A 15,176-nucleotide genomic window follows, 5' to 3' on the forward strand; every position below is an offset into this window, starting at 1 on the left:
GGTGGCTATATAATACAGGCATCTCCAACCCCTAACTCTGTAAAGCCACGTCACTATCCCGTGACCTAGCCACGCGCGATACCCAAGTATTCATCCATTAATGACAACACTCATGGACGTCCGGGAGGACGTCATCATCGGTCCAGTCCACGTGCAAGGCACATGACAATCATAACACCTTTATGACTAGCTTCTGAATCGTTACATGAAACCTCTGAGACGGTGACCCCTGCTATCCGAAAAGTGTGAAAAATTTCAAAAAGTTGGCGAATTCGAACCGATTTTCCTCGTAAAGTCAATTCCAAATGAGTTCAGAAAGCTTCAGAATCAATCCAGTTTCATTTTAATCCCTTTTGGGCCTCATTAAGACCTGTTTAGAGGTGGGAGCGTGTGAGCTTTTTTTTGTCAAGTACAAGGGGCTACAATGGTGACATTTTGTTAGGAACTTTCGATTTAAAACCACTGGCGAACGGGAATACTTGTGGAACAGACACAGACAAACAGCTACAGTCCTTTGGTCCGCGGCTTACAGTAATTCGGTTTACGGTAATTCGTTGTGCCATGGTCTGCTCTTCTTGGATGAATTGCGTTGAGAAATCTTTTGAGCCTTTACGATATAACCTGGAATACCAAAGTCGCTAGTGATACATTCGTTTCCGTTCAATTGAATATCATTATTACATTACATACATACAAAAATAAAGTACACGTAACAGACTGCTGCCAGTGTGAGTTTTACCAGGAACCCCTTACATTCCTATCACGATTAGTTCTTGGAGAACCGGGGATCGTTGGTCACCTTGTTGATCTCTTCGGCAATCTGCTCACCCTTGAGGTTGAAGTCACCAGAGACGGCGCCAAACGAACCGGGGACCTTGGAAGAAGGACCGTCGGTGATGTCAAGCTCATTCTCAGGCTTGGCGAATCGGGGATCGTTTCCAACCTTTGTCACATCGTCGGCAATCTGATCAGACTTGAGGTTAAAATCTCCAGTAGGAGGCTTAAAGTGGCCAGGATCAGTGATATCCAGCTCGTGGGTAGGCTTGGAAGAAGAGGCGCCAGAGGCAAATCGAGGGTCGTTTCCGACCTTGGTCACATCGTCGGCAATCTGATCAGACTTGAGGTTAAAATCTCCAGTAGCAGGCTGAAAGTGGCCAGGATCAGTGATATCCAGCTCGTGGGTAGGCTTGGAAGAAGAGGCGCCAGAGGCAAATCGAGGGTCGTTTCCGACCTTGGTCACATCGTCGGCAATCTGATCAGACTTGAGGTTAAAATCTCCAGTAGCAGGCTGAAAGTGGCCAGGATCAGTGATATCCAGCTCGTGGGTAGGCTTGGAAGAAGAGGCGCCAGAGGCAAATCGAGGGTCGTTTCCGACCTTGGTCACATCGTCGGCAATCTGATCAGACTTGAGGTTAAAATCTCCAGTAGCAGGCTGAAAGTGACCAGGATCAGTAATATCCAGCTCATGGGCAGGCTTAGCAGAGGAGGAAGTGCCGGTAAATCGAGGATCATTTCCCACCTTTGTCTTGTCATCGACAATCTGGTTAGCCTTGAGGTTGAAATCCCCAGAAACGGGGTTGCCGGAAGCAGGAGCAGAGGAGCCAGTACCGGAACCATGAGCAAATCGAGGATCGTTGCCAACCTTGGTAACATCTCCTGCGATCTCGTTGGAGTCGAGATTGAAAGCACCAGTAGCCGGCTTGAAATTTCCAGGGTCGGTAATATCAAGCTCGTGAGCAGGCTTGGAAGAGTCACCGGCAAATCGGGGGTCCGAGCCAACCTTGGTTTTGTCGTCAACAATCTGGTTTCCCTTAAGATTGAAGTCTCCGTCAACAGCATTACCAGAAGCAGGGGCTCCAGAGCCGGAGGAAGGACCATCACCAATAGCAAGTTCGTGCTCAGGATGGATCACACCAGTCTCGGTTTTCACGAATCGAGGATCCTTGCCGACCTTGGTAACATCTTCAGCAATTTCGTTGGAGCCGAGGTTGAAAGCACCAGTAGCTGGCTTAAAGTGGCCAGGGTCAGTGATCTCGAGTTCGTGAGCGGGCTTCGAAGAGGAGGTAGAAGAAGCAAATCTGGGATCAGAGCCAACTTGAGTCTTATCGTCGACAATCTGGTTGGCCTTCAGGTTGAAATCACCAGTCACAGGGTTGCCAGAAACAGGAGCACCAGTAGAAGAGGGACCATCGGTGATCTCCAGCTCCCGGGTAGGATGAGAAGAGCTAGAACCATCAGCAAACCGGGGATCAGCACCAACTTTGGTCTTATCGTCGACAATCTGATTTGCCTTGAGGTTGAAATCACCAGAAACAGGGTTACCGGAAGCAGGAGCAGAAGAGCCAGTACCGGAACCATGAGCAAATCGAGGATCGTTGCCAACCTTGGTAACATCACCAGCAATCTCGTTAGATCCAAGGTTGAATGCACCAGTAGCAGGCTTGAAGTGGCCAGGGTCGGTGATCTCCAACTCGTGCGCAGGCTTGGAAGAAGAAGCACCAGAAGCGAATCGGGGGTCAGATCCGACCTTGGTCTCGTCGCCAACAATCTGGTTGGCCTTGAGGTTAAAATCACCGGAGACGGCGTTACCAGAAGCGGGAGCAGAAGAGGAAGTAGAGGGACCATCACCAATAGCGAGCTCGTGGGCGGGCTTAATGGTAGAGCTGGATTCTGTGAATCGAGGATCATTTCCTACCCTGGTAACATCACCAGCAATCTGGTTAGACTTGAGGTTGAAGTCTCCGGACACAGGGTTGCCAGAAGAAGCACCAGCAGAAGGACCGTCGCCAATGGCAAGCTCGTGCTTGGGTTTGATCACTTCGTCAGCAGCGTGGGCAAACCGAGGGTCGTTGCCAATCTTTGTCTTATCGTCAACAATCTGGTTAGCCTTCAGGTTGAAATCACCAGAAACAGCAGAACCGGGGTCCAGAGTTCGAGGGCCGTCCTCAATGGTGAGCTCGTGTTCGGGCTTGATCTCAGAGCCAGCAGCATGAGCAAATCGGGGGTCGTTTCCAACCTTGGTCACGTCTCCTGCAATCTGGTTGGACTTGAGGTTGAAATCTCCAGAAACAGCATTGTCAGAAGAACCTTGGGTAGAAGCTTGGGTAGAAGACAGGGGGAGACCAGCAGCAGACAGCTTGGACTGATGGGGAAGGGTAGGGTCGAGAGAGGCGTCCTTGGCGAAGTTAGGGGAGTAGTCTGGCTCCTTGACCTTTGTAGAGTCTTCCAGAGTGCTCACGTCTCGGTCAGCGTACTGCTTAAGAGGCAGACCAGAGGCATCGAGTTTAGACTTGTGGGGGAGAGTGTCATCAAGCTGGGCGTCCTTAGCAAAAGTGTTACGGGTGGTGTTGTCGGCTGCACCCTTCTCAGCAACAGGAGCCTTCTCGGCGTTCTTATGGTAGTCGGGAACAATACCGACACCGGCCTGGCCGGATCGCAGCTTGCTGACCACCTCGTCACCAAGCTTTAGGTTCTTGGGGTGGTCAGGGTGATCCTCACCAACGACAGCTCCAAGCTCGTTCTTGGTGGGCAGACCAGTGGCTCCAACCTTGGAGTTGGCACCGGGGACCTCACCGAGAGGCTGGGCCTCAGACTCGGCTCGTGCTTCGGCGAGAACTCGCTCGCCAGCAAACTCGTGACCTCCTGAAGCAGCATCTCGAGCAGCAGCAAAGCCGTGAGCGGGCTCGGGCTGGGCTCCATCCTGGCCTAGACCAACAGCATCGACAACAGATGCGATTCCTGCCTTGGCCTTGCCTCCAAAGGTGCTGGTGTCGTACTCGTCGGGACGGCCGTCCATGACGCTCTGCTCCACATCGGGAAGAGTGGTGTCTCGGAATCCACCCAAGTTGGGCACCTCCTTGGACTCGAGGTTTCCTGCACCGTCAGCAACGGGCGTGGTGAACGACTGCTCCTCGTTCTGGTAGGCGTCGTCAAGCACCTTCTCCTCCTTTGTCTCGTACTTGTCCTTTCGCTTGGTGAGACCGGAAAAGAAGCCTCGGATTCCGCTAGGCTTCTCCTCCTTCTCGAGCTTCTCAGCGACATCCTTGTCTCTGTTCTTAAAGGCATTGAACTTGTTGCCCCAGGACTCTCGCTTCTTGGGCGAGGGTCGAGAAGTAGGGTTGGAGGTTGGAGGGGTACCAGGAGCGGCACCAGTAGCACCGGTAGTAGCACCAGTAGTGGCGCCGGTAGTAGCACCAGTAGTGGCGCCGGTAGTAGCGCCGGTAGTAGCGCCGGTAGTAGCGGCGCCAGTAGCACCAGTAGGAGCGGAGGCCGGGGCGGAGGCCGGGGCGGAGGCAACACCTGTTGTGGGGGTGGCTGAGGTAGCACCATGGGCTGCTCCAGAGCTGATGATCTTCTCATTCTTGGCATCGCTGGCCAGGACGTCCGCTCGCTGCTTTTGCAGAGCATCGTGCTTGTCAACCAATTTGTCGTGGAATCGGTCCTTGCCAATCTGGTGCACGTTGTGGGTTCCCGAGGCGCCCGCAGCGCCGGCGGCGCCGGGAGTCGAGTACTGGTCTCTCACGTTACCTGCCAGGGATCTGGAGGGGGATTTTTGTGCGTCTATGTTAGTTGGGTCTGGAGTTGGGTCTGGAGTTGGCGCCGTGTCTTGTACTTACCTTGAACGGGGTGGTGAAGAGCCTGGTGGCCAGAGTGTTGAGTAGCGTGCTGACCGGTAGCTCCGGGGGCATGCTGTCCGACATGAGCGGCGTGCTGAGTCTGGTGCTGGCCGGCGTGCTGGGTCTGGTGCTGGCCAGCACGAGGGGCATGGTGGGACTGGGTTGGCGACTGGGGCTTTCGACCGCTCTTGATTTGACGGTCAATGGCGCTGAACTTGTTCTGCACCGATTGCGAAACGGACGACTGTTTGGGCGAATGGCTGGGCGACGTCCTGCTTCGCTGCTTGGCCTCGTCCTCGACAACGTAGACGGCGTCCTTGGTTTCGATCCGGCTTCCTGCTGGCAGGGCCTTGCCGTGGGACGACTCGTACGAGGCGTAGGCGGCCTGGACCTCTTCGGGGACCACATCGTGCTTGCCGTGTTTGGGCGAGCTGAGGGCGTGGGCCGCGGCCGAGGCGGCTTGGGGGGGATTGTGGGGTGGTTGCTGTGACATAATTGTGGTGGTTACTTCGAGAGAGAGGTAGGAAGAAGAGAAGGGAGGAGCTCGGTATTATATTGTACAGGTTGCTGGACATGCATAGACGCAGCAACTAAAAGAGATGAGTTAAGGCGTGGCGTGGACCACTTGGGTCCCAGGGCCTGTTTTCGGGTCTAAATCGCCCCAATTAAAAGCCCAGAGTGTTTTCAGAGACTACAATTTCCTCCTGGAGCATTTTCTCCGGCAAAAAAAGGCCCCAAACACCGGCTTTCACTCCGGCCCCAAATCCCCAGGTCCGCTTTAAACTCCACAGTAGTAGGCGCGATAGAGTGTCTTGCGAACTCAATTGCCAACCGTAAAAAAGACCAAGGTTCAAGTTGGGCAGCTGGACGGAGTGGCGTTTGGGGTGAGGCGGACGAGCATCTGGCGGCGACTATCGCAGACCTTCCACCGTCTTCCACGACCTTCCACCGTGTCCAAAACCCCCCGCTCGGATTGTCCATGTGTCCCGCATGCTTAAGCGAGTTTCATTATACAGGTCAACATGCACCGTCTCGGATAATATCGCCAAGTGGTGATACTGTACATAGTCGTACTATCAACAGTACATACAGTAACCATACAAGGTCTTTGTTCGCCGTATAAAGCCTTCCCACACTTGCTTTTGGGGATTGGCGTGGACACGGGACGAGGAAGCAGTTGCGGGGTTTTTATTCTGGAAAATTGCGGCGATTTCAGCAGCTACAAATGTCGTCCTTTTCTTGGACCAAACCCCTCGATGCAATGTCTACCACCAAGACAGTCGCCATCATGCGTCGACATCGCCGCTATGCGCCTTGCAGCCCGCCTTCAAAAGCCAACATGGTTTGAGCATGTGCATCATGTCGTCATAATCTGCAGCGGCTAGTCGGACCAGCCCAAAGTGTGACCTCCGCCCTTGTGGAAATAGACCTTGCGGTCCACGATGGAATATAATGGAACCATTGCGGGAATTTGAGCCAACTGGGTAGGAACGGGTCGGCGTCAACAGCACTCAACGGCGTCAACCAGCGTCTTGTCTTGTGAACCGTACAATACAGCGAGCCGCCGTCTTGCAACCAGTTTGGCTCATTTTGACAGGCAGCAACCTTGGGCTCAATGATCAACAAGGCAACTCCAAGATGACCCACGATGTTTATGTAAGCGGGAGTGAGGGAGGGTGAGAGGTGAGAGGGTGAGGGTGAATGAGGTTAGCGATGAGAGCAGAAGAACTCGTTGAGGACTCGTTGAAGACTCGTTGAAGACTCGTTGAAGACTCGTTGACGACTCGTTGAAGACTCGTTGAAGACTCGTTGGAGACTCATGGACTGGAGGTTTCGTCTCGAATTGGCGTCTCCCTAATTTCTATCCGAATCAACCAAATCTCATCACCAATTGCTCATCACCAACTGCGCCTTGGACAGACCCTTACAACAGGACACCTCCTAGGATTTTTGTACTACAAGTGGTGTAAATATGTATACCATTCGAATCAGCTTGGAACTTCGAGTCGATTGACAGTCTTTATAACATCTCTTGTCTTGGTAAATCGTGCAAAATCGTGGAAAATGATCTACCATCTACAGTTAAAGACAGTCAGGACATACAGTTGTATTGTACAGCAGTCGTGTTTTAATTGTTCATATCACAAGCTACTCACTCATTGCTGACTCATTCATCTCTTCGGAAAGATCCACTGGAGCTCCAAGAAGCTCTTTCCACCTCGCTGCGAGTTGTGTCTGACCGTTCGTTGGGCTTTCGTTTGATCATTCGCAGATTGTGTCTCTCCTCCATTGAAGAAACGTCAATGATCCGTAAGGAAGATCATGGACCCGACGCATGTCCTTGGCCAGAAAGTTGCAGTCCTGTGGATACAATTGCCTACCATGATGCTCTCTTGACGCTTCAGGTAGCTCACGCAGCGAATACAGCACATGCAGACTGATTCTCACCATTAGGTACGGTAAACGGAATCAATTCAGGCATATTCATTCAATCTCAAAACGTACCAGTCACGGCACTTCGGAAGCACTGTGGACTTCAGGGGGAAGACTGTAGCTACCAGCAACCACATGTGTCAATACCAACCATCGGAAAACTCTTATCGCAAGGCGCGTCTGGTAGTTTTCATCAACTGCCAAGCGCACTTCATACGCCCTAGGAATCAGTCTCGACGGGATCCTTGATGGTGCGGATGATGGTGATAACGGGAACTCCCTCCGGTCGTACTCTGCGCAGCTGGGGCGTGACGAGGTTCTTAGTGGCCAATTGCTCGACGGGAGCTTCAGCCGTGTCAGTGGGAACACGATAGTCGTCCATGTAGAGCCGATCGTGACATCTGGACGTGGCTAATGCATCTCGGTCGGTCTCAAGAAGTCCACCATTCAGAGCGTACCGAGGGTCTAGAAGAGCCATCCAGAACTCCTTGGCAGACGCCAGCAGCATCATCGTTGAAACGGAAACAAACAGACGGAGCTTCATGGTGGATGTTTGTGTGTATCTGGCAGGTTCCGGGTGGGCGTTTCGCGCGCGTTTATATAGTGACGCACATTTCGAAACTGACTGCTCACGCGCAGATGATCGTGATACGTAACAACGAGAGCAATGACGTTCGTATGAGTATAGTACGAGTACGAGTACGACACTTGTTGTGATCGTAAATGTATCGTAGTTCTGGAGCATGTGGTAATTCGTCCTTTTGAATCACTAACTGCGAACTCAAGCCTTCCAAGTGAACCACATTGCTCTGTGGCGTAACAGCTTGGAACTGCTGGTAAACAGCTTGGAACTGCTGGTGAACAGCTTGGAACTGCTGGTGAACAGCTTGGAACTGCTGGGCGACACAGTCAGAGCATAGATGAGATACAGGCTCGTCTTCTGCGCGGTGATTACGTCTCAATCCGGCCCGTTACTCCTCCTGCTCGTCCTCCAAAGGCACTCGAATGAGCTGCTCCGGAAGAACCGGCTCCCGATAGTCCTCCTCAGTATATCTTGCCAGAGCCGTGGAGGCGAGATTGATGGCGCGAATCACGGCTGCCCAGTTGCCCATTACCTCCGCCACCACATCTGTCTCTTCTGCAAGACACGACACGTGTTGCACCAGTCCCTCCAACTCATCTGCGAGGTCGGAAGAATACTGTCGAAGCTGAACCAGCTGCTGCAGCTCTCTTTTCTTGGCCGCAATTTTCTCGTCCAGCTCGCTGCCAGCGTGATTGAGCCGGTTGGGCGCCAGAGAAACCCGCGGTCGTACCATGTTGTTTGTGTTGTGTATACAAGTGTTGATGTTTTTTTTTTCTGGCAAAAAATAACGTGTTTCTGCACGCGTTCTAGGAGTATTAAAGTTACTTGAACATTCAAACAACTAATTTACTTGACACATTAGTTAATACAAAAAAGGGGACCTCAAAAAACATCCTAATTACGTAACCAAAAAAACAATCAACTCTTTGAAGCTCACAAATCTTTGCATAATTATCAAACACCCGTAAATCGGAATTTTCGGCGCGATTTGTCTCGTTATATTACACCTCGGCACTCCGATTTCCATCGAGTCGGGCGGTTGGTGTAGTGGTAACATATCTGCCTTCCAAACAGTTGCTAGCAGGTGCCAGGGGTTCAATTCCCCTACCGCTCAATCTTTTTGCTCCCCAACAGTCCTATTTCTTGTCGCTTAGTCATCTACCCTTGCAATCTGGGCTGACGGTTTATTCATGTTTTTGTTCATATTCTCTCACTGCTCAAACTGTTCTCATTATTCATATTCATACAAGACATTTATTACATTCAATCATACACAAATTTCCTTCTCTAGTACATTCCGTTGCTCTGGGTGATCATGAGCCGCTGACCTCCACCAATGATGGGGGTCTCGCTCTCGGCAGCAGCAGCGGCAGCCTCCTTGGCCTTTCGCTCCTCGTTGTCCTTCTGGAGCGCATGCAGCAGAGAAGAGCTCTCCCGGGTGACGTTGATCTTGTAGGGCATGGTGTAGTCCTCCAGCTTGTGTCTCCAGGCGACCTCCTCCACGACATCCTGTCGCAGCCAGTCGTAACAGGTGTACAGAGTTGCGACGTAGCACTCCTTGTTGCCGGTACCGACAAAGTATCGCAGCAGCTCCTCACACACGTCCTGCTTGCCCGACACGGCAGCAGTGTCGATAGCGTCCTTCCACAGTTTGTCCTGCTTGGACAGAGTGATGGACTTAGCAAACTTTTTGTTCTTCTTGTACAGATGGGCAGCAATCTGTCGGAAGAAGATAAGGTCGTGCTTCTCGAGTCGCTGGGCGAGATCGATGGCATCGTACTTGTCGTAGGCGTCAGCGGCATCTCGCAGAGTCACGTAGTCCTCCTCCTCAATCAGAATGTTGTGGTAGGCGTTGTTGACGGCAGCCAGGTTCTGCTCAAGCACAGTCACAAGGAAAGACTTGATCATGGGCAAGTTGTCGGACTTGTCAAACATTCGCACAACTCGAGACACGTCGATTCGGGCAGCAAGCACAGACAGCAGGTCAGTAACCAGCATGGGAACCTCCTTCATGTAGAAGTTAATGGCCTTGTAGTAGATCTCCAGGTTGGCCACCTTGACAATAATGTCCTTGAAGGAGGAGTGCTCAAACGCATCAGTGGATCGCTCCATGATGGCCAGAGCAGCGTTGTCCCACTCGTCGTAGTGGCAGTACAGGAAGACAAGCTCGGGCCACAGGTGGGCAGCCTCGCAGGCTCGGATCACCTTGGGGATGTTGACACGAGACCAGAAGAGCTTGAGGTGCTCCATCATCTGGCCAGGGGAGTACTTGGAGTACAGAATGGCCAGCTCGGTGAACATACCCATGTGGGCACGCTCCAGACCGAGACCCTGCTCAAACAGAGAAATGAGCTCGGTGAAGTAGCCGTGGTACTCGTACTGGGTGACGAGATCCTGCAGCTCCTCGGCGTGCACAATCAGGTTGAGACCACAGATCTGGGCCAGTCGGAATTCCTTGTTGTCGATACAAGCCTGGTTGACCTGCTTCCACACCTTGACGGAGGACGCCTTTCGAGCAGAGTCGACAGCTCCCTGGTAGTCACCGAGGTAGACGAGCACAGCGGCGAGCTTAGCCCAGTTGGAGATGGAAGAGTACAGAATCTTGGAGGCGGCGTAGTTCTTGTCGGCAAACAGCTTGTCTCCCACAGACTCCACATTGGCAACGTTGGGCGAGTCAAGCAGCTGCTGCATGGCTCGCAGGTTATCAGTGGCAGCGTAAGAGAAGAGCAGCTGAGAGTCAATGGCAGGCTCCCGAGAAATGTCTCGAGACATCTTCAGGAAATCAATCAGCTCCTCGTCCTTGCCGGCATGACTGGCAATCTCGATGACCTGGGCAAAGTTGGAGGGATCCTTGGCCTTGATGTAAGACTTGATGGCATCGCCAACTCGCAGACCATCGATCTGAGCCTTACCAAGCAGAGAGTACACCTCGGGGGTGTCGACCTTCTCGGCGTAGTCGGAGGCTCGATCCAGAGACATGATGTGATCGGTCAGGACGCTCATGACCTGGCCGTGCTTGTCGTGCTTCTTGTGGATCTCGTAGGCCTCCTCGTACAGCTCGTTGTCGATACAGATCTGAGCAATGTCGTCGGCATCGTAGTGGTCCAGACGCTCGATGTAGTTGCTGACTCGAGACTTGTCGGCCTTGACGGCGGTCAGAATCATCAGATTCTGCAGGTTGGCGTTCTCGCTGAAAGGAGAGGGCTCGAGAATGATCTTCTCGAGCAGCTCGAGCAGCTCAGCGGGGAGATCGGCAGCCATGAAGGCCTTGACGGCGATGGAAACGGCCTCAGGAGAGTCGGACTCGGGCACAGCAGTGCCGACAACAGCGTCGACAAGCTGTCGCTTGTGCTCGTCGCCAGAGAGAACCTTGTTCCACAGAGCCTCGTCCTGCTTGGCCAGCAGGTATCGAGCCTGCTGCTTGTACATGCTGTTCTCGTTGGTGATCTTGACAAGCTCGTCGTCCAGACCGCCCTTCTCGTAACAGATGAAAGCCAGGTAGGGGTCTCGCTTCTCACAGTACTTTCCGACAACCAGGGGGTTGTACTCGTTGTTCTCCTTGAGGAACTTTTCGGGGTTGTTGTTGCTGTCAATGTAAATTTTGGCAAGAGCATCAAACAGAGCGGTGTCTCGAGAACCACCGTTGAGAGTCTTCTCGAGGAAGGGCAGCAGCAGCTTGAGCTTGTTTCGCTTTTCGACCTCCTCGACGAGCTCGGACACGGGGACCTGGCCAACAACCGACATGAGCAGATCCTTGATGATGGACTCGTCACAGTCAACGTCGAGAAGAGCACCAATCACCTTGGGAGTTCGGGCAGGGTTGACTCGCTGCACGTACACCTCAATGAACTTGTACTGCTGGTTCTTGTACAGGTAGAGCACCAGGTCGTGCACAAAGTCGTACTTGTCGCAGACAATGATCAGAGGCAGCTGGTCAGGCAGGTGGGCATCCTTCATGAGGAAGTTCTTCACCTTCTCGGCGTTGTAGTGGTTGTTCTCCCGCACAATTCGCTCGATCTCGTTGGTCTGGCCAATGGCAGCGGCAGCAGTGATGTACTTGAACACCACATCGGGGTCCTCGCTCAGGTTTACAATGGACTGCAGGTAGTAGTAGAGACCCTCCTGGGAGTTGAACTCCTCAAACACCTTGATGAGGTTGAGCGAGCCCACCAGATCAGAGTACTTGGTGGCAATCTGCACAACAACCTGCAGGTTCTGTCGGATGTTGAACTTGAGCATCTCCTTGAGACACTCCAGAGTCTGGTCCACGGTGAGCTTGCCAAAGTAGGCAATCAGAGCATCGGGAGGGAAGTTCTCGGAGTGCACAACAACACGCTTGATGTCCTTGAGGTCGTCGTAGTTCTCCAGAGCCCGGTTCATCAGACCAGCCTTCTCACACAGAGAGGCAATTCGAGCACGGTCGTAGTGGGAGAACATGTCGGAGCCCAGAATGGCGTCAGCAACCTGGGGAGCGTTGATCAGGTTGACCTCCAGAAGCCGTGTCTGCAGGTTGCCCTGCTCGGGAAGGTTCTGGTTCAGCGCATCCAGCAAAAAGGCGGTGGCGGCCTGAATGTGGTTCTGAGACAGGAAAATGTCGGTCACCTTGTTGAGGTTAAGATCCTCGCCCTTCTTTACAAGCGAGGTGGCGAACTCGGCACCCTTGTCGGGGTTAACCCGCACAATGTTCTGAAGCAGGACAATATAGTCGGGAGTGTATCCGACCTTCTCGCAGTAGGGCACAATGTTGTCAAACTCACCGAGCTCGGCAAAAGCAGCCACAACCTTGAGAGGCACGTTGGCTCGAACGTAGACCTGCAGAGCGAGCTTGAGATCGAACTGTCGCACAATGTCTCCAAGCTCCTCGCTGGACTCGAGCTTGTCCTGCTGCAGCCACTTCTCAAACAGCTGCTTTCGGTCCTGCTGCAGCACGGGTCGCGCCAACTCAATAGACTCGACCTTGTTCAAAGAACCCTTGTCGAGCAGAGTGGAGAAGTACTGCAGAATGGGCGAGATGCCGCCAGGGGGTGCCTGCACGTTTTTGAGCTTCTGGATGGTGGCAGGGGTTCGCAGTCGGCCACCGGGTGAAGAAGCAGCCACCTTGGCGGCGTTGGCGTAGTCGCCCTGGTTGAGCAGCTGGGAGAACTGCTGCTCGTACAGGTCGTCGGCGCCGGGGAGGCCTCCACGAGAGGCGACAGCCAGAGCGACACCGGCGTTACCAAGACTGCTCAGAATGTACTGGACAACTTTCTGCTCGTTGAGCTCGACGGAAAGCACCTGTCCCTTTCGGTTGATACACAGGACACCCTTCTTCTGGTAACTTGCGGCGGTGAAGACGGATTCGCTGGAGATTCGGTTCATGTAGATGCACAGACCCTGCTCCAGGTCGTAGACGTGAACAAAACCGTACTTGGTCACGACGTAGACAACGCCGTACTTCTCGGCGGCAAAGACAGCCACGGGGAAATCGTTGGCGGCCTCGGGGGGGAAGAAGATATCCACCTGCTTCTTCTGGTAGACGGGATTCTCGTCCTTGTGGTCAATCTCGACGGCGTGCAGCTTGCCTCGGTTGGCGAAGACAAACAGATCCGATGGGCTGGCTCCATCCTGCAGCTGCAGCTTTGTGAAGGTGGCAGCGTGGCCCTCAATGGCCTGCGACACGTTTCGCTCCTTGCTGTAGAGCTGGATCTGGCCTGCAATTCGGCCGTCCCGCTGGGTGATGCCGACCAGAGCACTCCAGCTGCCGTTGGAGATGTAGTTGATCACCTGGCAGTCGTTGAGCGAGTGGTGTCGGTCGGTGAGCTTGACGGGGTCTGTGGTGCCAACCTTCCAGTGCAGAATCTCAGTCTCGGTGATGATGCCAATGGTCTCAGCGTCAACCCAGGTCCAGAACACCACGGGGACAGAGAGCTGACTGCTGCCCAGTCGCTGCTTGGTCTCGAGGTTGAAGGCCTGGAGGGCGCCCTCCTTGGATCGCACGGCAATCACAAAGTCGGTGGGGTGCATGATTGCCGAATCAGCGGAGATGTTTCGTCGCACGACATTGTTGTTGTTGTGGAGATCGATGATTGCCACGGTGTTGCCAGTGTTGGCTGTTTCCCGAACGCTGAGTTAGTACATGTAGGACATGTAGGTGTTGAGACTCGAGTGCGACGCGACCGATCCCGATCGCGATGGACTGATCCATCCACCAGTCGGACACAATCCAGACAGACAGACGAATCAGGAGAATCGTCATGTTGACACCATTGTTGTAACATCAGGATGCATCACCACATGTGTTCCCCTCCCCCCTCCCCCACAATCGCAAACATGCACCATTGCATCCTGATGACTCCACGTCCAATTTCAATCATTGATTCCATCCGTCTTGTTGATTGCGTATCCCGTCCCCGTCTGTGACCCTCGGTCGTCTATCTGTCACCCGCCTGTCCGTGACTGTCGTCTATCGCGCCTCTGACTATCCAAATCATCACCGCTCGCCATACTCACCAAACAAAACGATCACTCTGCAAAGTACATGTGTTGAAACCAATGGAGGCCTCAGGAACACCCAGCGATTGAAGCTGGAGATGCTCCTGAAACGTAATGGGCAAATCCTGTGACATGTTGAGGATGGTGGAAGAAAGAAAGAGTTGGGAGCACACTTGTGTACAGTTAGGCAACCTTGATGATGTGTCCTAAATGGCGCAGTACAGGAGACCGCAAACGCGGGTTAGGGAAACGGATAAACGGGGGCAAGGGCAGAATGGGCCCAACCCAGCCTCAGTACAACAATCCACACGAAATCCGCCTCGAAATCGCTCCACAATACCGTATGCTAGCCCTACTGAGTTGTGGTTGGCTGGACCACGGCTCAAGGTTAGGGTTTGCCTGGAGTTTACAGGCACACACAACGCACGATGCACACCTTGCCCAAGGGGTTAGGGTTCAGAACGTGTGTGTGTAGGTGGCAATTTCACGACCATCAGGATCAATTTAACGACATTTGATGACATTTGAACGACAATTTAACCCCAATTTAACGACAATTTAACTGAGTATTTTAAAATAACTATTGAATTAAGTGTAGGGGTGAAAATAAGGATGCAATGATAAAATGTGTACGGAAAATGTACGAGAGACACAGGTTTATGACAAAACCACGTTACGAGAAAACGCCGTTTTTCTGACCTTTGAAGCTGAAAATGGCCCTTTGACACTATTCGCTGGCGGGTCAAATTATCTAAACAATCTCATGCTGCCACGTTGTGTTCATTGTCTTGGCATATGTGCCCGCATCTTATTAGCCCAGTGCCGAAAAGTGGAAGTGGAAAAGTGAAAGTGGAAAGTGGAAGTTGAAGCAGCTCCAGCAGACGCAATTGAGCTGGGTAAGGACAGACAGGTTTTATTTATAGAGCTTTTGGCGTTGCAAACCGCTATGGGTTAGGGCATTTGACTACGAGGGCTATGAGCGGCTAAGTATCCCAGTTGCACTTGTACTTGGCATTTTTCACCCTGAAATTTCAGAGGGGCTGAGTCTTGCATCAGGTATGTGCAGAAGTGTC

At 52.8% G+C, this 15,176-nt stretch overlaps 5 protein-coding genes and 1 non-coding gene across 6 annotated transcripts; 2 read left to right on the forward strand and 4 right to left on the reverse strand.

Annotated features, from left to right (window-relative positions):
• Positions 1–766: 766 nt before the first annotated feature.
• YALI1_A17085g (uncharacterized protein) lies at positions 767–5,109 on the reverse strand (the record flags this gene model as incomplete). Its single annotated transcript, XM_500147.3, has 2 exons — positions 767–4,560; positions 4,617–5,109. 2 exons carry the CDS (start codon positions 5,107–5,109, stop codon positions 767–769), a joined length of 4,287 nt encoding a protein of 1,428 aa, XP_500147.3.
• Positions 5,110–6,317: 1,208 nt separating this feature from the next.
• Positions 6,318–7,057, forward strand: YALI1_A17103g (uncharacterized protein; the record flags this gene model as incomplete). The annotated part of the gene is made up of 3 exons (XM_068281840.1): positions 6,318–6,358; positions 6,410–6,720; positions 6,765–7,057. The coding sequence occupies 3 exons, from the start codon at positions 6,318–6,320 to the stop codon at positions 7,055–7,057; spliced, it is 645 nt and encodes a 214-aa protein (XP_068137941.1).
• Positions 7,058–7,269: 212 nt separating this feature from the next.
• Positions 7,270–7,794, reverse strand: YALI1_A17118g (uncharacterized protein; the record flags this gene model as incomplete). The annotated part of the gene is made up of 1 exon (XM_500148.4): positions 7,270–7,794. One exon carries the CDS (start codon positions 7,792–7,794, stop codon positions 7,270–7,272), a length of 525 nt encoding a protein of 174 aa, XP_500148.4.
• A 226-nt stretch (positions 7,795–8,020) lies between these two features.
• On the reverse strand, positions 8,021–8,365 carry YALI1_A17123g (uncharacterized protein; the record flags this gene model as incomplete). The annotated part of the gene is made up of 1 exon (XM_500149.3): positions 8,021–8,365. The coding sequence occupies one exon, from the start codon at positions 8,363–8,365 to the stop codon at positions 8,021–8,023; it is 345 nt and encodes a 114-aa protein (XP_500149.3).
• A 300-nt stretch (positions 8,366–8,665) lies between these two features.
• Positions 8,666–8,746, forward strand: YALI1_A17126r. Its single transcript has one exon. It is a non-coding gene; the product is annotated as a tRNA-Gly (tRNA).
• Positions 8,747–8,919: 173 nt separating this feature from the next.
• Positions 8,920–14,237, reverse strand: YALI1_A17177g (uncharacterized protein; the record flags this gene model as incomplete). The annotated part of the gene is made up of 2 exons (XM_500150.3): positions 8,920–13,735; positions 14,122–14,237. 2 exons carry the CDS (start codon positions 14,235–14,237, stop codon positions 8,920–8,922), a joined length of 4,932 nt encoding a protein of 1,643 aa, XP_500150.2.
• Positions 14,238–15,176: the final 939 nt, after the last annotated feature.

Source organism: Yarrowia lipolytica, chromosome 1A, assembly GCF_001761485.1.
Source record: "Yarrowia lipolytica chromosome 1A, complete sequence".
In the NCBI taxonomy this organism is placed as follows: domain Eukaryota; kingdom Fungi; phylum Ascomycota; class Dipodascomycetes; order Dipodascales; genus Yarrowia; species Yarrowia lipolytica.